Raw genomic sequence first — 23,029 nt, forward strand, 5'->3', positions numbered from 1 at the left:
ATCCTGGCTTCTGTTTTCAGTAAAGTGTTTCAGTTTTCAAGCACAGAAATCAATAAAGAGTTAAGAGCCCCCATGGGATTTAGGAGACTCGGCATCTATTTGGATGTGTTTCAGCTTTCCCAGTACAGTTTCCATTTAAATTAATGATTAACGCCTATTGATTCCTATGAGGTAAGATCTGCTTCACTGTTCCTATGTGATTGTGAGCAAGCCATATAAAATAAACTTTTTTACTGTCATGAGTAAGTTGTGGTTAGTTTCAGGCAGCTCTCTTCGGGGAACAGTAAAGAAACTGTTACAGAAGTGTACCATGGCCCAAGCTGAGCAGTGAAAAATCATGTGCTCCTTATGGTTTGACATCAGTCTTTGTTTATCATCTTTCACGCAGAGATTTTTCCCTAACACTTATGAGACAGTTAAAACCAGCACTTACAGACATTGTAGAAGTAGATTGTTTCTCATTATCTAAGTGGTAATGGGGAGAAAGGTATAGGAAATGCACACTGAATATTTGCCTCAGTCTTCACTGGCAAATGCTCCGACCGCACCACCCAGGTCTTGGAAGGCAGACGCAGGGACTGTGAGAATGAAGACCTTAGGCCTACTGTAGGAGAGGATCTGGTTTGAGACCATCTTAAGAACCTGAATGTACACAAGTCCATGGGACCTGATGAAATCCATCCACAAGTCCTGAAGGAGCTGGTGAATGAAGTTGCAAAGCCACTGCCCATCATATTTGAAAAATCATGGCAGTCAGGTGACGTTCGCAACGACTGGAAAAAGGGAAATATAACCCCCATTTTCAAGAAGGGGAAAATGGATGACCCGGGGAATTACAGACCAGTCAGTCTCACTTCTGTGCCTGGCAAAATCTGGGAGCAGGTTCTCTTGGAAGGCATGCTAAGGCACATGAAAAACAGCAAGGTGCTTGGTGACAGCCAGCATGGCTGCCCTAAGGGGAAATCCTTCCTAACCAATTTGGTGGCCTTCTATGACGGGGCTAGAAAAGCGATGGACAGGGGTGGAGCAGTTGACATCATCTACCTGGACTTGTGCAAAGCGTTCGACACTGTCCCACATGACATCCTTGTCTCTAAATTGGAGAGGTATCAATTTGATAGGTGAACCTCTCAGTGGATAAAGAACTGGCTGGATGGCCACATGCAAAGAGTTGTGGTCAACAGTTCAATGTCCGTCTGGAGACCAGTAACGAGTGGTGTCCCTCAGGGATCGGTGTTGGGACCAGTCTTGCTCAACATTTTTGTCGGTGACAAGGACAGTGGAATTGAGCGCACCCTCAGCAAATTTGTCAATGACACCAAGCTGTGTAGTTCGGTTGATAGGCTGGAGGGAAGGAATGCCATCCAGAGGGACCTTGACATGCTTGTGAGGTGGGCTGATGCCAGCCTCATGAAGTTTAACCATGCCAAGTGCAATGTCCTACATCTGGGTCAGAGCAATCCCAGGCACAGCTACAGGTTGGGCAGAGAAGAGATTCAGAGCAGCCCTGCAGAGAAGGACCTGGGGGTGTTGGTCAATGAGAAAATGAACATGAACCAACTTCAGTGTGCACTCACAGCCCAGAAAGCCAACCATACCCTGGGCTGCATCAAAAGAAGCGTGACCAGCAGGTCAAAGGAGGTGATCCTGCCCCTCTACTCTGCTCTTGTGAGACCTCACTTGGAGTACTGTGTGCAGTTCTGGTGTCCTTAACATAAAAAGGACATGGAACTGTTGGAACAAGTCCAGAGGAGGGCCATGAGGATGATCAGGGGACTGGAGCACCTCCCATATGAAGACAGGCTGAGAAAGTTGGGGCTGTTCAGCCTGGAGAAGAGAAGGCTGCATGGAGACCTCATAGCAGCCTTCCAGTATCTGAAGGGGACCTATAGGGATGCTGGGGAGGGACTCTTCATTAGGGACAGTAGTGACAGAACAAGGGGTAACGGGTTAAAACTTAAACATCAGAGGTTTAGACTGGATATAAGGAAGGAGTTCTTTACTGTTAGGGTGGTGAGGTACTGGAATGTGTTGCCCAGGGAGGTTGTGAATGTTCCATCCCTGGCGGTGTTCAAGGCCAGGTTGGATGAAGCCTTGGGTGACATGGTTTAGTGTGAGGTGTCCCTGCCCGTGGCAGGGGTTTTGGAACTAGGTGATCTTAGGGTCCTTTCCCGCCCTAACTATTCTATGATTCTATGATATAAAGGAAAGGAAACATTGCCCACCCGGCTGTTCTGTAATCATCATCCATCCTTGCAAAAGCTTTTTTAATATGCCCTCTTTCAACACTTTTGACAATCAAAATTTACTTTCCAGTGCTCTGATCCCAACAATCAACCTTCAGCTAATGCAGAAGCACGTATGGCTTTTATCGTATACTTTCCAGTACAAATCTTCCTGTGTCTTCATCTTGGTGCCTTTATAAATCTTTGTTCTGGTTACTGTTTTTCCAGTTGGTATGGTTGAGAGATACAAATCAGTCACCATTAATTTAAGGTCCCACAATTAATCCTTCTTTGGCGGGAGACTGTGGGCTTACTTTATATCCATTGACTTCAGTCTTGAGCTGTAATTTTCCCACCACTTTTCTTGCAGCTACTCCGTTTGGGCAGATGATCCAAAAGAGAGGCTGTGTAGTTTCCATGAATAAAGGTACCAGAGAGTAAAACTCAGTATATAGTCTAGTTAGTATACTACAAAATATATAATTTATTACCAACTGTCTGTAGTTCTATTTCAGAGGAGGAAAGGTGGTCATGGTAGTCCAAAGGTTGGTTGTTGCACAAACTTGATAACTTGCACATCTTACAAAGCTTTTGGAGATGTTGTTACTTCTCTTTTGCAGGGTTTACTGTTATAACTGGCTAGGCTTCTCACTATCAATACGTGTCTTGAAGCCACTGTTATATCTCCTGGAAATGCTGTATCTTGTTTTGTACACAGTTGTATGGACTTTTTGCTTGTTTGTGTGTTTTAAGTGTATTCATCCAATTTTGCAATAGGCCCTTTTAGTCTTTCTCTTCTGTAGTTGTATCCTCTGTATGTGTTTTTTCTTTTTTAAAAGCCTGGTTGGGTGGCATGATTAATCACTGACAAATCAAATTGGTATCTATGAACTGGAATTTTGTCATTAAGGAAATATACTTACCTGTTAGTGAGAAGACTCTTAAAAACACAGTGTGTGTGAATAACTTTAAAATGAGAAGTTAGTACTCAAGTAGAATAGGCTTCTTAATTTCTTAATGGTCTAAGACAGTTTAATTCCTCTTCACTAAGTACACAGTGAGAACTTCATGAAAGGTAAGACTGAGTTACTGAGATAAAACTCAGTTTAGAAAGAAGACTAGTAGCAACATGAGTAAGGCAGAGACCATAGGAATGCATTCCACACCTTCAGTGGTATTTTATAGAAAATCTGTTATATTTTAAGGATTAACTTTTAAATGAGAGACTTTAGCCTTTCACTAATCTTTATGATTACCTCTAAATTTGAACAGTGTCAACCATTGCAGTGTAGAAAAGTTGTGATGACACCCTGACATGTTTGTTAGCAGAGTCTTCATAGCATATTTACAGAACATTAAATCAGTTTCCCATAAAACCAGACACGATTGTGTTCTGGTCAGGTGGAGGAAGATGGTGCTGGGAAAAGCAGTCAGACCAAAGCTAATACCTACTGCCAGATAAGTAGAAGTGTTCATTTTGCTTGACAAGGCTTCCAGTAAACTTTGTCAAAAAAAAGTGGATGAAAGAATGAGACATACCAGCGAGTTGGTAAGAGCTTTTCATCTTCACTCCTTGGCAGTATAGAGCTCCTGTCCACCGTGGCATCCCTAGATGTCAAAAGGTTGTTTCATCCTGTGCATTTTCTTGCCTTCTGTTCCCAAAGAATTGAACCACTGCTTGTTTGAAAGATGTGTAGAAAGTACACTAGGCTTATCTGTAATACTTGCACACACTGATCAATAGAAATCCTAAAAAGCGCAACAGATAGATGGTGCTGTCTCAGTTCTAGCCATGGAAGGTAAAAGCCTTTATATGATTCAAGAGAAACTACCTGTGGCACATAGTCTTGTGTTTGCAGCCTCTTCGCTTGGTGTCAGTTTAGCAGGCAGGTTCCATGTGGCTGTGCCACCATGCGCAGTTTGCTTTACAAACCACAGCAGAATTATACAAAGTTGAAGGGAGATTTGTTTTGAGTGAAGTGCATTAACAAGGGATTTTATTCATGGTATTTTTATGGTACTTTCTCTAAGGAAGTAATGTGGTTATATATTATGTGGAAGCTATTTAAGGTTATTAACAGAAGTCATAAATCAATAAATAAAATTATAATTGAGGATGTTTAAAATAAAGGTCTTTAGGTTACTTATTCAGTCAAGGTTATAGTACCAATGAGAAGAGCAACAGATGACAGCATGCAGTGAGATAAAGAATTCATGCAGTTGAGGTGGATTGCTAAGAATAGCAGTCCACTGTTCAGTACTCTGAGACATACTGTGAAACTGTTTCACATAATCAAAACAAAACTTGCAATACTGCAGGAAACATTAAAGCTGCATGTACAGATGATTTCAAAGCTAATAAAATAGATCTTCAACTGTCATATAGTAGGATTCTTTGGTTTCTGGTTTTGTAGTAATATATTGCATTAGTAATTGTTTATTGATCATATGGAAATTGCCGTGCACAAACTTCAATTGCCATTGTTAGAACTGAGGTTGACAGTGTTACCCAGCATGGAACAGATAGCAAATAAACATTATTTCTTGGAGAAGCAAAACAAATTCAAGAAATCAGGGTTTAAGTTGCACTGTAAAACAAAACCCCTACCAAGATACAGAGTATTGTTGTGCTGTACCTGTGCTGGTATATTTTGAGATGCTTGTGTTTCTAGTGTGTGTTTTTCAAGGAATTAAAACATTCTCATAATATTTTGAATATTTAAATTAATCTTTATCCTTTGTAGAGGGACTAACACTATTCATTGTTAAGCTTCTTCTATTTTGGTTTGAAGTTTTTTGGAGCCATGCAGTGGATCATTAATCCAGTTGAACATTTTCCAAAAGCAGGGAGACTGTTAAACAATTACTGTTTGTAAAGTTAATGATGTTGGGATGGATTTTGCAGCTCTGCAGTTTGCTTAATTTTTCTGTCTTTCCTCCTCTTCCATTAACAAAAGAAGAAGTGAAGTGGCAAAAAGAAGATCATGTAGTAGCAAAAAAATGTTCCAGTGTTGGCTTGTGTTATATGGTTGGTTATTTAGACAATGTCTAGTTGCAAAGGCAGTAAAGTGGAAAATTTTTTTGTTTTGTAAAAATATTTATTTATACAGATTGCATTTAGGATCAAGTCACAAGAATTTTCATTTATTGTTGTTGTGATGTTATATTTTAAATTCTGGTACCTATGTACAATTAACAATGAAAAGTAAACCAGCTTTGCTGTTCAGGTAACAGTGGGGAATGCCATAATCCAGATGAAGGAATAACATAAATACAATTGCTTCTTTTGGTCCTGATATGCCTCACATCTTGATTGGGCCCTTTGGAGTCCTTAGTTGTGGAAAAACCTCCTGACAATAGCATCATGTGATGTGATCACACTAGCTCTGCTCTGCAGGTGCTGTAGGCCCATTCACACAGTGCTGTGTCCATATCAATAAGTCCTGTTGGTTCTGAGCTAAGCAGTATGAAAACCACTCCTGTGTCTCTGCACAGATATCATGGTATATCTGTTATCCAGGTGACTCATCATAACAAGTGGAGAATTGCTAATAGTGGCTTTCGAACTGAAAGATGGGCTTCGTTTTATTTTGGACACAAAATGAAAAGCTCTTGGCAACTGCAGAGATGGCATGAATCCTACATTGCTATCACTTCTGGATTTTACTTGCTCAGTTGTAAAGAGTAAAAAGATGGACATTTTTACTAACTCCTAGTCTGATAATATTTTACAGGAGAGATGATTATTTTTTTTTACCCACTTTTTCAAAAGACAGTCTTGTTCAATGTGTTTCTGTTACTGCATTATATACTTCCTCTTATGTATTATTGAGCTGTAAATTTAGCAGCAGGAAGACATTGATATTTGACATAACAGTAAAATGGATTTGGTTAATTTCTTTTTTTCCTTTGTTACCTCACAGGCACTGTAAGAATTGAAATGTTTAGGAACATGCAAAATGCAGAAATCATAAGGAAAATGACAGAGGAATTTGATGAGGTATAGTATACACATAGTTCTTGAAACATTCTGGAATATATTACAATATACTTTTGTTTAAAAATGCAATGGGCAAGAAAACAGTGGATGACCAGTGGCCCAGTTTGAGAAATTGCATTGACAAACAAAGCAGTGATTTAAACTGTTGGATGAGGAATAACAAGCCAGCATGAGCTTTAGGAAAGAGTAATAATTGGAAACGAAAAAGTAATAAAATTACTTGAAAAGGTAGTTACAATCACTCATCTTGAAAAGTCAGTGTAGTGGATTGAGTAGGCCCTAGATGCTGAAATGCTTGTATGGAAAAGTTTGTGATTTAGCTAGTTTAAGGGCACAAGTGTACTGTCACACAAAAGCATGGAGCAAACTCACAACTGGTAGGGTGAGAGAGCCCAGCCAGGTCTGTCTGTGCAAGAACTAGCTTGGGGTCCACATTAGTCCTGGTCTGGATCCATGTAGACCTTAATTTATCTTTGTATGGCTTTGAGGGGGATATACTTATTTGTCTACATCCTGGATGTTAGAGAAGTTAGTAAGGGGAGGCAGGAAGAACTGTAGAAAGTTTTCTCATCCCACTGAAATTGGTGATGGTATTCTGGGTTCTGAAGTTCACCTCTTGGAACTGCCAGCATACAACAAAGAACTCCAGATTCCTAAAATAGGACTGCAGGTTTTTTCAGCACTCTACTCTGTTTTCTGTGTGGAAATTAATGTTTTATTCATCTGAAATGGCAATTTAAACCAAAGAGTGGCTTAAAATGAAAATTACCATTGGGAACAGTATTACAGAAAGAAGTACTCTTTCTGTAGAGTAGACCTAAGTATTTTTGTTTGAAACAAAATTCAGATTGGGTATCTTCTGTTAAAATAAAAATCTTCCTAATGTTGAATGATTTTTAGCTTTGAGATTGTTTTAACTGTGGGGTTTGAGGGCTTTTTTATTATTTTTCATGTATAAAAAAATGACATATTCTGAGTGTTCATTTTATACAGTGAGGAAAACAAATAACGAAACACAAATTTTCTGTAGGACAGCAGTATCTTTTTCTGACTAATTCTAAATGGAATGCCAAGGCAGTGATTCAAGAAGTTTAGTAGGGTAACTATAAATACAAGCACTGCTCTTTTTCAGGGTTAACTTCTGCAAGTCTTCCATCTTGTCCATGGCCTTGAACAAGTATTAGGATATTAACATGGAGTTAAAGAAGGGATGGAGAATGACACGAACTTTCAATTGCACAAGACTGCCTTTAGGTTTTGACCTTCAATACTTTGAAATATTTCTTTTTCATCTTTCCCCCCACTTCCCCGGACACAAAGAAATGAGTCTTGATGCATATTTTGTACTGCACAGAGCTAGTATTTCAAGTGTAGAACAGTTACAATGAAGTCTTTGTAAAAGTACTTTAATGCCAACAAGTTTGTTTACTGAAGAATAATGTATTGGTTTTATTTGTTGTTTTCAGTTGGCTTGAAGGATAAAGTCAGTGTTTTGCTTAGAGGCTTAGACTACAGTGGCTACAACAACATTAAAATACATTAAATGGGAGACTTTTAGTACTTCATATTTTCATTTTCTTGTTCTTCAGGACAGTGGTGATTATCCACTTACCATGCCTGGGCCACAGTGGAAGAAGTTTCGATCCAATTTCTGCGAGTTCATTGGAGTGCTCATTCGACAGTGTCAGTATAGCATCATTTATGATGAATACATGATGGACACAGTGATCTCCCTTCTGACTGGTTTGTCAGATTCCCAGGTCCGGGCTTTCAGGCACACCAGTACATTAGCTGGTAAGTAAGCTAGCACAGAGAAGAGCTTTTTCATAGAAGTTGCTACTATTTAGCCATTTGAGAATTATTCCTAGTTTTGATTGAGGTGGAATTTGACCAGCACTGATAACTCTGAAAAGCTTGATCAAATCCAAGTACCGTATATGATATAACTATACTAAAAATATACTTTAAGTGCACTTTTTTGTTTGGGAAGGATTATGCTGAGGCTCTTAGTGTCAGAGAATTGGCACTTTCGAATCCTGTGAATCAGAAATGGTAAGCTTACGTCTTGTGTTTTGTTACTAGATGTTCATTTGCTGTATGGAATGTCTTAATAATTTTGTATTTTAGAGCAACAAATTTATTCTAAATAAGCATAATGAAAATTGTATCATCAAAGAATTTAAGTCCACTAGAAAGTAAAATCTGTGCCTTCACTCTTGAGAAGCATTATTTTGAGGAGCACTGGGCTGTAGTTGTAGGTCTTCTTGTCTTCTACCTCCAGCTATGCTGCACCTTTCAACACAGCTGCCTACATCTAATGAAAGCACGGGGTATATTATTAGCTTGAAATAGGATTTTTTGGAGTATATTTCATCAGATCTATATGAGATGTCTCCTGCAAGACAGATTAATTTCTCTTTGGAACTAACTATTTTTCTCCAATTACAAATCAATATTAGGATGGCTGGCTTGGGTGTATGTGTCTAAAGCTGGTTATGTGAGATGATAACCTTTCTGCTCATCTTATGAGCTGAAATACTGGAAGATTCTTCTGTCTAGATTGTTCATAGATCATGCCAAATATTTGAATTGTTAGTATCTTTCCTGTACTGAGGACTCCAGATCTGGATGCAGTACTCCAGGTGGGGTCTCACCATGGCAAAGTAGAGGGGCAGAATTGCCTCCCTTGTCCTGCTGACATGCTGCTTTGGATGTAGCCCAAGATATAATTGGCCTTCTGGGCTGCAAGTGCACATTACCGGCTCATAGCCAATCTTTTATCCACCAGTAGCCCTAAGTCTTTCTCCTCAGGGGTACTCCTAATCCCTTCATCCCCTAGCCTGTATTGATACCAGGGGTTGCCCCAATCCACATGCTCTTGGCCTCTTTGAACCTCATGAGGCTCATATGTGCCCACCTTCGAGCTTGTCTTTAGTCCCTCTGCATGGCTTCTCATTCGGCTGTGTCACCTGCACCTCTCAGCTTCCTGTCATCTTCAAACTCGCTGATGGTGCACTCAATCCCACTGTGTTGTTAAGGTACTATCAGAGTACTGGTCCCATTACGGACCCCCGAGGGACACCACTTGTCACTTGTGTCCATCCAGACATTGAGCCATTGACCACTACACTTTTGGATGCAACCATCCAGCCAGTTCCTCATCCACCGAACAGTCCACTCATCAAATCCATATTTCTGCAGTTTAGAGTTTCTTCACCGTAGTCAGTAGTGGGATGGTAAAAACATGAATTATGCAAGCGTAAATTTCCAGGTTCAGAGTTCACCTTCACAAATCAGGTATTCAGAGGTGAACACTACTTGAGTTGCAGATAACCTTCTGCAAATCTGTGCCTGCTGTTTAAACTGAGATGGAAACTGTATTCCTGTTCAGCTGATACTATCTTCAATTCTAGGCGATCTTGATCTGTTGTTATCTTAGATTATGGTTGATTGTTTCATAAGAGAGAGATTATGGTGTGAGACATGCACTCTGGTCTCACATCAGTCATGTGGGAGAGATGTTTGGAAAGTTTGAGAGGCTTGATTGACAAGACAGGAAACCACACCATACATTAGAGAGGTTACCCAAGATCTGTGCTATGTGGAAGAAATAGTTGCCATCATTTGGAATGGATTATGTAGCTAGAAACTTCAAGCAAGGATAACCAAATGCAAAAACCAAGGTTCATCACAACTAGCTTGAGTTACTTAAGGCACTGATGGCTTCTGGCATTAGATGCATGTTTATCTAGCACATTAGGAACAGGAGAAGCTGAAGATCTCCAGCATTTTCCAGTGATAATACATGCCATGAAACATGTATTGAAGCATGGCCTGGAGCTCAATGCAGTAAATGTATATACTGTTCTTGTTTTTAGATGAGCTGGGTGACCTGGGTATTGCTTGGGTGGGAAGTGCCTTCCCAGGTGGCTTTGTGTCAGGATTGAGTTGGTTATTTTCTGTGACCATGGATCTGCTAAGGAAATATTTTTTAGCTCTGACTACAGGTAAAGAGTCATATTCTGTCTTCTGCCTTTGCAGCTATGAAGCTTATGACTGCTCTTGTGAATGTTGCCTTAAACCTGAGCATTCATCAGGATAATACTCAGAGGCAGTATGAAGCTGAGAGAAACAAAATGATTGGTAAAAGAGCTAATGAAAGATTGGAGCTTCTGCTTCAGAAAAGAAAAGAGGCAAGTAAAAAGATTTTTTCTTTTTTGTCCTGGTTTGTATGCATTCCCTCTACAGAAAGTCCAGGGCAGTTTGTGACTTGAGTGCCATAGTAAAAAAGAAACAAGAGATAGGTTTTGTGATCTCAAGCATATTACTTGGACCACATTTTTGAATCTTGTACTAATACACTGGTGAGTATGAGTGCTGTTCTGCATACACAGGAGAATTTCTATTTACGGGTTTGTATATATGACCTGTTATAAGGATCGTGCAGGCAGGAAGACAATTAGGTTCAAGTTGTAAGCAGTAACTGTTTTGATTATGCAGAAAGATTCTGAAAAAAGGTTTGTATGTAGTCCCTCACTGCACTGTCCCTTTCTCCCTTTGATCACTGCAATTTTGACATAGTGTCTCATTAATACTTCTTTCTGTAGCTGTTTTCAAGCAACACTGGAGTGGGGGCTGTAGCACCTGGAGAAGAAACTAGGGAGATTGCTTTTAGTGAGTGCCAGTCTAGCATTAGGTGAGCAAAACCGTAAGAAGGTTGCTGTAATCATCCCTAAATAAAGTATTATATCCCAGGGAACTCAGGTTTAGAGGTATACTTAAAGGAAATTTAAAGACGACAAGTAAAAAATGAATATCTATACACCCAAACAGCTATAATGTGTAAAGATAGAAAACTCAGAAGATGGATTGAAAAATTGAAGTATATATGACTTAGATTTAATTTTAATATTTTAATATTTTAATATCTTAGTTTTTGAATATATTTCCTCCACCGCTGTTTTATTCCATGGCACATTAAGGATGTCTGGGTGCTTTACCTGTGTGCACCTTTAATTCCTCTAGGTATAATTTTGCTCAGAGTTGCTTGACTTTAGAGTCTTTGTCTGGGGATAATTACAATTATTTATTTTTATTTTACCCCTGTGATCCATAGCATAATTTTATTTGGCTTTAATAATTCTTTAAAAATCCTGCATTAAGATACAGAGCAAGAACAATCTCTCCTGCCCAAACTGCAAGAGAAACATTTTAAATTAAACACTAATTTTAATGTTAGTCTTAAAGCATTTCGAAAAGCAGAACTGGTTTGTTAAAACAGCTGGAGCATGGTTCTTAATCCACATTTGTTAATTATTGCTTTGAATTTCCAGAGAAGGACAAAGTCACCAATTACACTGATTAACTTGGTTTAGTGTCTCTGTGTCTATGAACATCCTCTGTGCTCATTCCTTCAGCTCTCTTTTCAATGTCTTTTGGAGATGCAGTATAGAATTGCTCTGGAGAGACTTTGAAGCAGTGATGCTCAGGCCAGCACGGAGCTGTGAAACACAGAATTAGCATTTAGCAAACATTAACTTTTTATAGGTCTGTTCAGTCTCTCTCACACCACTGCTCACTATAAATAATCGAAGCGTTGTGCAGGAGTAGGCCAGGGAGGAGTGATGGGGACTGAGTATCTCCTCAGACACATTGTGGTAAGCATAGTAGGGTGACCTGTATAGAAGAGATCTGTTAAGATCAGATGTCATAATTTCTCTCTGTAAGAACACCTAACATACTGTTGTATATTTCCTGTGTTTAAATATATGGAATTTACAATTGTATTCTGTGCTGGCACTTCCTTAGTAGATGCTTTTGATGTAGTGCCATAATAAGCCCTCATAAGCACATCCAAGGGCATATGTTTATCTTCATGAAGTTACAGAGGTACAGTTTTTGAGCTGTGAGAAATTAATCTGAAGTAGAAGAAATGGAACACTCTCCCAAGTGTTTCATTCTCATTCCTGAAATGAGAATAGTGTGTGAAGGTCTAGTGTCATCAGTGAGATTTTGAACTAAACTGGATGATTTATGAAAGTCTTCCATAATAGAGAGGAGGTTGTGTCTTAGTTGCTGTCAGTAGTAGTAGTCTGAATTTTGCTTGTCATACATGTGGTTTTGACCTTCTCAAAATTCTTGCAGCATCTGTAAGAGAATGCTTCCTTTATTTTTACTTATGTTTAAGAGTGAGTTATATTGCTTTTGCATTGGTAATAGCAGGAATTCCAAGGCCCAAATGGTATCTCAAGATGCCTGAAATTTAGCGCTCAAAATCAAGTATGTGATCTAGAAAAGCTGGAATGGTAAAATGCAGTTACAGTTTTGGAATTTTTTTCCCTTTTCTTCCTTGAATCTAAAACACATTGGAGCTTTTAAATGCTTTTAAGTGTTAGCACACAAGAGATCTCACATGGACCTGCTGGATCTCTGATTCTGCTTCTACACCAGCTCTGGATCCTTGTGTGAGCTATATAGCTGATAACTTACCATGTTTATAGCAAGCTGTAAATTCCATGCATAAAAAAAGACAGAGGAAGCCAACCATGCTGTCCTAAATCTTGTATAGTGCTGCTCCATTTCACACTCGAACAAATCTCAAAGTACACTTTTCTTCAGTATCTTAATCTTCTCATAAAGTTCAGTCTCTCCTACCTCTCTTCTGTGGTGTGCTTTGATATTAATGATTTATACCCAGAGTCCTCAGTAGCTTCTCCTTTCCCTTTCAGGGCCTCAGTAGTTTTGCAGAGTTCCTCCTGAGGTTTCTTGATTCATTCCCAACTTCATTTTACTCCACACTCTCTGCTAGGTTGTCTCTGGCCTCATGCTTCTGTGGATACTTGCCTGCTTGTAACCTTTGAAGTCAACCAACTGAGGAATGATTAGAAATTCACACTCTCTTTTGGATTATGTATTCTAGAACAAGCATTTAGTCTGGGCATATTTGGGTTGAGCTGATGCAGAAAGTAGTGCTTCTCTCAGAAGCCGTGTCTGAAGTTGTTTGTTTTGTTTATGAGACCTTTGGTGTGCATCCAACTTTTCCCTCTGTAAATAATCCCTTTTACTATGAAATTAATTTCTTTGGCAGGTGTTTGACAGTTTAGTCAGAAGTCCTCAGTGTCTTATTTTCCCCATATGCAAAATGCAGACAGCACCTCTGCCTTTTAGACAACTGGGAGACTTCATTTACTGAGTTTTGCAAGATGCTTTAGATCTTATCTGGAAGATAGTGTAGAAATATTTTTAAACATGGCTTGAAAAATACAAGCCCCTGGGTGAAAGTGTTTTTGAGCTCCTGCTGTTTGGGAAGTCAAAAGAGGTGATCATAATTCTGCCTCTAGCTTTAAGAGTTTTAATCTGTTATATATTTTCATAATTACATACGTTTGATTGTTTAATGCGTATATGCGCTCTGTATTAGCAAGGCTTTGTCACATTTTCATACTGAAAATGTGGAAAAATTTACATTCACGCATGTGGTATTCTGCTTTGACATTAAGAAACACCTTAATGGAAGAATGAAGGCTTTGAGTGTAGTAGCAGTCCTGCTCCAAAAGCTGATTGTACATAATTGGCATAATCTTATTTAACATGCTCATAACACCTTTTTATTTGGGTTTGGTTTGCAGTCTGAGGCCTGGATGTCAGGTGTGCTCCAACAGCAAGCACCCATACTCTGATTCTGGAAAGCTTCCTGGTTCAGAAACTCAGTCATCATGGGTGCTGAAGTTGAAGCAACTGACAAGCTCATACTTAAGATTAAGAACATCTTTAAGTACTTTTCTGAAATGGAAAATTGAATTTTTGAGAGGGGATTCATGATGTGTAACCAGCTTCATTTCTGTAGCTGTCATTCACTCATAGTTCTATCAATTTAACTGAATACATGGTCATTGACAATTCTGAATACACAGTCTCAACTTGCCTAAATTTCAGTAGCAAAAAAAAAGATTACGTGTTCAAAGGACTAATTTGAAACAAAAATAATTGATATATGTGGAGATTGTTAACTTTCTTCCACTGTTAACTTCCATTAAGGAATTGCATATATGCTTTTATATATATATATATACACATGTGTATGCACACAACACAGGCATATGCTGGAAGAGCAGTAAATAATGAGTCTATTAATACCTTTAATTAAGTGCTGTTTCATGGTCTTCTCATGTTTCCCAATAAAGAATTATAGAATATCAGATTATAGTAAGCAGTGATCTTTAACTTATTTTTTGGTTTGACTTTTTTTTTCTTTCCAGCTACAAGAAAACCAAGATGAAATTGAAAATATGATGAACTCTATTTTTAAGGGTATATTTGTTCATAGATACCGGTAAGAAAATGCATGCTACAGTAGACTCTGCTAACAAAGTATAATCATAAATAATGTCAAGGTCAATTTCTATGTTGATTTTTCTTCTGATGTAATATTCTAGATGCCACAAAAGCAGTTTCAAAACCACTGAAGTTCTTGAAGAAAATAAAAGTGACCCTGTTAATTACGTACTAGAGCTACCCATGTAACTTTATTTTAGTTCAGTAAAACAACTTTAAAGAGTTGTGAGAGTCATGGATTTTCTGAGGTGGGAGCACAAACATGAGATATCCTAAAAATAATCAAGTGATCACTGCATATTGTAAGTTGGCAGTTTTGGTTGCTGAGTACCTTTAGTCTGCATTTCCTTTTGCATGTTTTAGGTGTGAACAGCAAATTATTGATGTTTGCACCATATACACTTTAGCCACAGCTACAACTTTACTTTAGGCTTTTTCCTTCTTAAATTACATAAAAACAATCAAAAGCTTTAATTGCAGTAAACATGGGTTTTTTGTTTGTTAATTGTTTTGGAAGTTTATAGCAAAAACATAAAAAAAATAACTGTAGCGTTAGCACACCAAAAGGGGTGGTTTTAACAGTTGATATGCTATGTCTTGTGAATACGAAACCACAGCAGGCTATATTCATGTGTATCTGTGAATGTGCACATGCATGCAGTAGATTTGGACTGCTACATGCTATTCTGGAGTATGGTTGACGAGAGAAAAGTAATCTATTTAAAAATAGATGTAGGGTTATTTTGCATCACAAAATAACTCATAGTGTCAGCAGCATCCTGGTGCAACCTGTTCTTTAAATGTTGATTGACTTACCAAGGTGAAAAGATAAAATTCAAAGATGCTAAACTATGCAACTGACCTTTCCATTTTAAATTGTTTTAAAACTTTATCATTTATGAAATCTTTTCAACAAAAGACATAAAACCAAAGAGGGTATATGAGAAGAGGGGACCTATAGTTCAGTTGGGCAGAGGGATTATTGCAAATAGAGAGAAAAGCATGCAGGAAACCTAGAAGGGGCTTGTGCTAAGAAATATATAAGTATGAACAACACAGGGGAGCTAGAGTGTGCATCTTCAGTATCCAAGCGTGATTCTTGAAGTTTATAGTTTATGGTCCATAAGCCTTGAACTGTGTGGCCACAGAAGAATGTGTATGCAGAGTCAACAGATAATTTTGGATATTAGCTCAGTATAGCACTCACACTGTTTTGTTATGAAAGCAGCTTTATGGCATGTAGTTTATATTCATAGAGACAGCTGAGTATTCTTACAGGTAAGTTGAAAAAATTAAATCTGAAGTGTTTCCATTTTTTATCCCTTTGGAATTTAATATATTGTATCAAACAAGAAGTCAGTTTAAAATATCTTCCAAGTAGCTCATGTGCTTGTGTGGGGTTGGAAAAAGACTACCTTTTGATGGTCTGCATGCCAGTTTATTGTTTGGGTTGGGTTTTGGTTTCTTTTAAATTCTGCTTTTGTAACCAAGATTTCTTTTCATGCCTTTCACCACCATTATAAAGGCCTGATTTTACTGATGCTGCTGTAGCAAAAGAGAGACCAAATAAATAAACTCTGTTTATCTGTGCCCTGAAAAAAAGATGCTCAGCCTGACACCATTAGACCACTGAAGAAATTGCTGAAATCAGTCAAGCAGTTATGTCCTCTGAGCAGGGCAAATGCTGCCACTTCTGCCGCTATATAGAGAAGTTCAGAGGAAGTAACTGCTTCCAAGTCTGCCACCAAGAGCCACTTTTGTGAGGAATTATCTCCTCTCCAGCTTCCGTAACTTCTGTTAAGCTCCTAAGAGAGTCTGTTACAACTTAAATCTGAATGACTAATCTGTAGGCAGCAGAGAACATAGATTCAAATTTCTGCACTCACAGCTATGCAAGAACATACAAGGGAAAAAATACCTGTATTAAAACCAATTGAAGTGAAAACTAGGGCTGCAGGGAGTAAAAAGGAAAGGATTTCAAACTTCTGTCTGCTTCCATAATGTTTCTTAAGCATTCCTTCTGTCAAATAGTTCATATGATTTATTTAGTTGATGTCATTTTACAGTCCTTAAAGCATGCGCAAGTGGTAATGATTTCAAAGGAGCATTATTTTAATTATTCCCAGAGTATAAATGCCTTTCCATAATATGATTCAGACTCTGCCACAGTGACTCATGCTTAGTGACCTTTGTAACTTAAACAGCAAGTCGTTAAATAAAAAGCCCTCCAAAACTGTTTCAGTCAGAATGTAGCTGTCTTCCGAAGTAAGCTGGTGCTGCAGTGAGGTTACATCTTCTTTCTGTAGGTTGGCTTCTAATTTACTAAAAGATTTCAGTGCTTATTTCTCAAATAAAAGATTTGCAGAAGTAGCTAAACAATTTTCTAGGTGTCATGTTAGTCTAGTGACCAGATCTAGCAGATCTGGTCAAAACCTGAGATAATCTAATAAACATGCAGGAGATGTACCTACCTCATTGCATATTTCCTTGTCTCTTTCCTGAATCACTTTTTCTGACTATTTTTGTGTGGCTTCATGATGTAGTTGTCAATTATTTTTTTATCATTTTTAAAACTGAGATTTAACATCAAAGAGGAGAATAAGACTTAAGTTTAGTTAGAGTCAAGTTGCTGAGCTCATTGTGTTGGTCAGTAAACAGGCAGAGATGGTGGCTCTGGTAAATAGGACTGCAGAGCCTTGAGGGTAATCAGACTCTGAAATGGGTTGTCCAGAGAGGTTGTGGGATATCAGTCCTTGAAATTAACAAAAACTGATTGTATGAGGCAAGTGTAGGAAATCTGGATATGGTGATGCTCAAAATAATGAGTTTTATGTCTGTATTAGTAATACCTTTGGTATGTAGTAATTAGATACTGTATACTGGTAGTTCAGGGTTCTTATGAAAAGTAATTTTTTTTCTGAAATTAAGCTGAAAATTGCTTGCAGGGTATATATCTATTAAAATGAAAAAAGGAGGGAAGGCTTATTTTAATATTTCAGTTGCATCTGCAGAGCAGAGATTACTTTTGAATCTGAGATTATTGCCACATAGCTTCTCAGATGTAGTAAGTTGCCTCTCTGGGCAGCCTGTGTCAGGATTTTAAAGAATCCAGCCTGAATTTCCCCCTTTTAGTTTAAAACCATCACCCTTAGTCCTATTGCAACAGGCACTGCTGAAAAGTCTCTCCCCATCTTTCTTATAGGCCTCTTTTAAGAACTGAAAGGCCTCAATAATGTCTCCCCAGTCTCTTCTCCAGGATGAACAGCCCCATCTCTCTCAGCCTTTCTTCATAGGAGGGGTGCTCCATCCCTCTGGTTAAGTCAGGCAGGACTTGTCCTTGGTGAAGCCATGCTGGCTGTCTCGAATCAGTTCTTTGTCCTTCATGTGCCTTAGCATAGCTTCTTAGAGGCAGCAGCTAGAAGTTCCTGTCAAAGGATCTTTTCCATGATCTTCCCAGGCACAGAGGTGAGGCTGGTAAGTCAGCAGTGCCCAGGCTCCTTTCTACCCTTTTTAAAAATGGGTGTGATAGTGTCCTTTTTCCAGTCACCATTTCAGTGTTCCTTACTGTCAGCTGTCATCTGAGATGTCAAAATTTTGTTTCTGTTACTTGCCCACTCTTGACTTAGCAATGTGTGTGCCAACACAGTTTCCTTTCAGAGGGTTAGACTCATACTTATTTGAGTCATACTCATACTTATTTGAGTAGTTCTTCATAGTATCTTTTTTTGTTTTGAATGCTCAAAGAGCTACTTCTCCAGATAATGAATATCCAGCAAACAGAACTATTACAGTTTAAACTTCTGGCAGACATGAATAGGAATTCTCAGACTGATGGACACAATGATTTTGTGAATTTATGCAGTTCAGTGAGCCTGCCCCAAAATACTATTTTTGGAAGTACTGAAAAGGTAAAATTTACCAAATTTAGGTGTCATCTTTGCAGAGAAAATGGTTCTGTCTCCTTCCAGGGTGCTTCTTTCCTTCCGACTGAGTAAATAGGATGATGGTGACAAGTTATATGTGAGCTCCACTCTGGGAAACAAGACTGTTGCATGAAGAAAAAGGAGAGGGAATATTAGATAGAAGTGTGGTGGGGAAGCAGATAAGACACTGAGACAAACAAATAGCAATTAGCACAGGGAAGTGAAAATGCAAGCAAAACCATAGGAAAATCCTTTTCCCTCCCCTCTAAATGTTATCCTAAGGAGATGAAACATATGTCCTAAGTGACAAAAAAAAAAACTTTTTTTTTTAAATACAAATTGAAAAACCATATGGGTATTACTGAGCCAGTTTGTCACTAATAGGCAGAGAAGGGCAGAAAGATACATCTTTGTGCTTAAATGTGTTTGACCTCACTATTAAGTTTAAAAGCACACACTGCTCCCTTTCCTACAAAGCCACATATCATACTTAATATAAGCAAAGGTGTCAGTATGGTAAGTCTTTGAGAAACACTGGTTTTAGAGATATGTGGATCTACATCTTGAAATTCAAATATTGCCTTCAAACAATTCAATTCCTTTGGTTGGCAATTATGTTCTGCTGAAGGTTATCTGTAGTTCTCTCCACCTCGAGAGCAAGGTGTGAGAAGCAGCAGCTCCAGTGGTTATATTAGGCAAGCAAACATGAAATAAGAGTGTATTCAGGCATCCTTTAGGAGCTTCTAAGAAGTCTTGAAGCAGTTACTGCTCTGCTGGAAATCTCCATCTCTTACCTTGGATGTTTTACCTCAACACTGTTAATGATTTAAAGTTGTAACTGTCCTCTTCAGTACAGATCAGCCAGGTTAGCGTAAATTCCCTTCGGGTTTGGTCTTGGTTAACCTGAGTCTGTGATCAGACAGTTGCCAGGAATTGCAACTGGCAGCCACTCCAGCAAGACCCTGAGGAACCGGTGTCCACCTGACATACCCCAACTATCCATTACATATTCTGTGTTTCAAGGTCAATATTTTTGGCCTTAATCAAAATACTTGAGTATGATTTAGCATGAAATGCATGCCAAAGTGGCACTTTCAATTATTGCTTCTCTGAAACAGAACTAGTAAAACCTGTTTCTTGATGCTGTTTGCTATGGTTTGTCCTAAGTTTTATAGGCCCGCCTTGTCAACTCAAAATTTTAAAAGGAACCAGAGAATTCCTTGTTCCCCTTTAGTCAAATATCTTAATTAAGTTGCATCATCAGAGGCCTCTTTACTAGGGTAGGAATATAGGTCATGAATTTGGCTGGGAATAGTTTGCTATGTGTTTCTCATTTACTGCATGAGACATATATGACATATGCTGAAAAGGTTAACTATATTTTATGTCTAATATTTGTAGATCTAGCATTAGTTTTAGTTTCTGTGTTGGACTAGATTCTGTTGCTTTCTAGAAGCATTTGACAAGCAATACAAAATCACGTCACTAATTTGCAATTGTGATATTTAATAATATACTAATTAGTCTGAAAGTACTTCCAGTGCTGGTATGATTTGTTTGTATGTTATGTTATCCAAAAATAGTGTATATTTTTAAAAAACTAAACAATTCAAAGTGACTGTGATAAGCGAAAATATATTTTAAGTGTGTAAAACTGGTAAGAAAAGAACTGTAGTTTAATAACAAGCAATTGATCACGTGTATAGCAAAAGGATAAAGTCTTTTTGGCTGGACTGTGTTTAATACAGCATTGTACAGGTGTGGAATCTGTGTTTATGATTCCTGCCGGAAGGTGAGTGATTCTTATTGGTAATCCAGTTACCTGGAAGATGGCAGTGGAGTGGGAAAGTGCTGTCTCAAATTCAGCTGCCTCTACAGCAACTTGAGTCTGTTTGCTAGTCTCACTTTCCTTATGCATGATTCTTTCACATTTTCAGTTAAACTGAAGATGTTAAATTTTTATTGTACTAAATCTTGTAATCAGTTGAAGGTTTGGTTTTTTTTTTCTTCTATTATAAATAGCAGCTTGTAGTGAGTGCTTGCACAGAGTGCCTAGGGAAGCCTGAGAAGCTTTTGAATTGGGAATCAGTTGTTCATTGTCTGACTAGGAAAGCTTGAATGCATTTTTACAGAAAAGATAAATTTTCCTGATTTTTGGCTGGCTGTGCTGCATAATAAAATGGTTGTTGACACTTGGGTTCTTTCTGGGACTGCCATGATATCCTTCCAAAAGTTAGTCAATTAATAAGATGGTGAAATAATCTACTTGAATGTGAAGACTCAGATTGTCATCCCCTAGTGGAAATGTCTTCATGGCTACTTTATGCTGTTGCATATGTAGTTCACCTTTTCCCCCCTTGATTCGTACTTACAGAATCATAAAGTCATAGGATATAGGGTTGGAAAGTACCTTAGTTCCAGCCCCCCTCCAATGGGCAGGGACACCTCACACTAAACCATGTCACCCAAGGCTTCATCCAACCTGGCCTTGAACACTGCCAGGGATGGAACATTCACAACCTCCCTGGGCAACACATTCCAGTGCCTCACCACCCTTACAATAAAGAACTCCTTCCTTATATCCAGTCTAAACCTCTGATGTTTAAGTTTTAACCCGTTACCCCTTGTTCTGTCACTACTGTCCCTAATGAAGAGTCCCTCCCCAGCATCCCTATAGGTCCCCTTCAGATACTGGAAGGCTGCTATGAGGTCTCCACACCTTCTCTTCTCCAGACTGAACAGCCCCAACTTTCTCAGCCTATCTTCATATGGGAGGTGCTCCAGTCCCCTGATCATCCTCATGGCCCTCCTCTGGACTTGTTCCAACAGTTCCATGTCCTTTTTATGTTGAGGACACCAGAACTGCACACAATACTCCAAGTGAGGTCTCATGAGAGCAGAGTAGAGGGGCAGGATCACCTCCTTTGACCTGCTGGTCACGCTTCTTTTGATGCAGCCCAGGGTATGGTTGGCTTTCTGGGCTGTGAGTGCACACTGAAGTTGGCTCATGTTCATTTTCTCATTGACCAACACCCCCAGGTCCTTCTCTGCAGGGCTGCTCTGAATCTCTTCTCTGCCCAACCTGTAGCTGTGCCTGGGATTGCTCTGACCCAGATGTAGGACGTTGCACTTGGCATGGTTAAACTTCATGAGGTTGGCATCAACCCTCCTTACAAGCGTGTCAAGGTCCCTCTGAATGGCATTCCTTCCCTCCAGCCTATCAACCGAACTACACAGCTTGGTGTCATTGACAAATTTGCTGAGGGTGCGCTCAATTCCACTGTCCTTGTCACCGACAAAAATGTTGAACAAGACCAGTCCCAACACCGATCCCTGAGGGACACCACTCGTTACTGGTCTCCAGACGGACATTGAACTGTTGACCACAACTCTTTGCATGTGGCCATCCAGCCAGTTCTTTATCCACTGAGAGGTTCACCTATCAAACTGATACCTCTCCAATTTAGAGACAAGGATGTCATGTGGGACAGTGTCGAATGCTTTGCACAAGTCCAGGTAGAAGACATCAACTGCTCTACCCCTGTCCATCGCTTCTGTAGCCCCGTCATAGAAGGCCACCAAATTGGTTAGGAAGGATTTCCCCTTAGGGCAGCTATGCTGGCTGTCACCAAGCACCTTGCTGTTTTTCATGTGCCTTAGCATGCCTTCCAGGAGAATCTGCTCCCAGATTTTGCCAGGCACAGAAGTGAGACTGACTGGTCTGTAATTCCCCGGGTCATCCATTTTCCCCTTCTTGAAAATGGGGGTTATATTTCCCTTTTTCCAGTCATTGCAAACGTCACCTGACTGCCATGATTTTTCAAATATGATGGGCAGTGGCTTTGCAACTTCATTCGCCAGCTCCTTCAGGACCCGCGGATGGATTTCATCAGGTCCCATGGACTTGTGTACATTCAGGTTCCTAAGATAGTCTCAAACCAGATCCTCTCCTACAGTGGGCCCAAGGTCTAGGTTTTCACAGTCCCTGCGTCTGCCTTCCAAGACCTGGGTGGTGCGGTCAGAGCCTTTTCCAGTGAAGACCGAGGCAAAGAAGCCATTCAGAACCTCAGCCTTCTCCAAATCCTGTGTGGCCAGTTCTCCCGATAGCTTCCAAAGGGTGCCATTCTCATACATTCCACCTGTATTTTGTTTTTAAAGTAGTTTAAAAATAATTCCATATAATAGAATTGCTAATCTAGTTTATGGTGAAGTAATGTGTAATTTGACTTACATACTTGAAAGTACTAATAGTTTTAATTAAAATCTGCCTTCATTGTAACTGTATTTTCAACGGTGAATGCATTTTTTTTGGTGCAAACCTTCGTATTTAATATTTTAGCACATTCTTCCTTACGGTATCTAAAACCTGTTTGAGAACTCCATAGTTGGAACAGCTTATTTAATGCCCTACTCTTCTTGTAATGCGGCTTGTCTACACGGTGAATTGACAATTGGTTTTGAGGTTATAGAGTCTTCAGGGATTTTGACAGACCAGTTTTAATGATTCTCTTTGGAAGTTGATAGACTCGTGATTCACGTAGGCAAAG

General features: G+C 39.1%; 1 protein-coding gene across 1 annotated transcript in view; it reads left to right on the top strand.

Annotated features, from left to right (window-relative positions):
• The window catches only part of STAG1 (STAG1 cohesin complex component), a 182,608-nt gene that overhangs the window by 90,154 nt on the left and 69,425 nt on the right, over positions 1-23,029 (top strand). The window contains exons 7-10 of the mRNA XM_005143055.4: positions 6,149-6,225; positions 7,815-8,019; positions 10,267-10,418; positions 14,484-14,557. Of these exons, the coding sequence (XP_005143112.1) occupies positions 6,149-6,225; positions 7,815-8,019; positions 10,267-10,418; positions 14,484-14,557 (508 nt within the window). The remainder of the gene's footprint in view (positions 1-6,148; positions 6,226-7,814; positions 8,020-10,266; positions 10,419-14,483; positions 14,558-23,029) is intronic.

Source organism: Melopsittacus undulatus, chromosome 6 (genome assembly GCF_012275295.1).
Source record: "Melopsittacus undulatus isolate bMelUnd1 chromosome 6, bMelUnd1.mat.Z, whole genome shotgun sequence".
Classification (NCBI taxonomy): domain Eukaryota; kingdom Metazoa; phylum Chordata; class Aves; order Psittaciformes; family Psittaculidae; genus Melopsittacus; species Melopsittacus undulatus.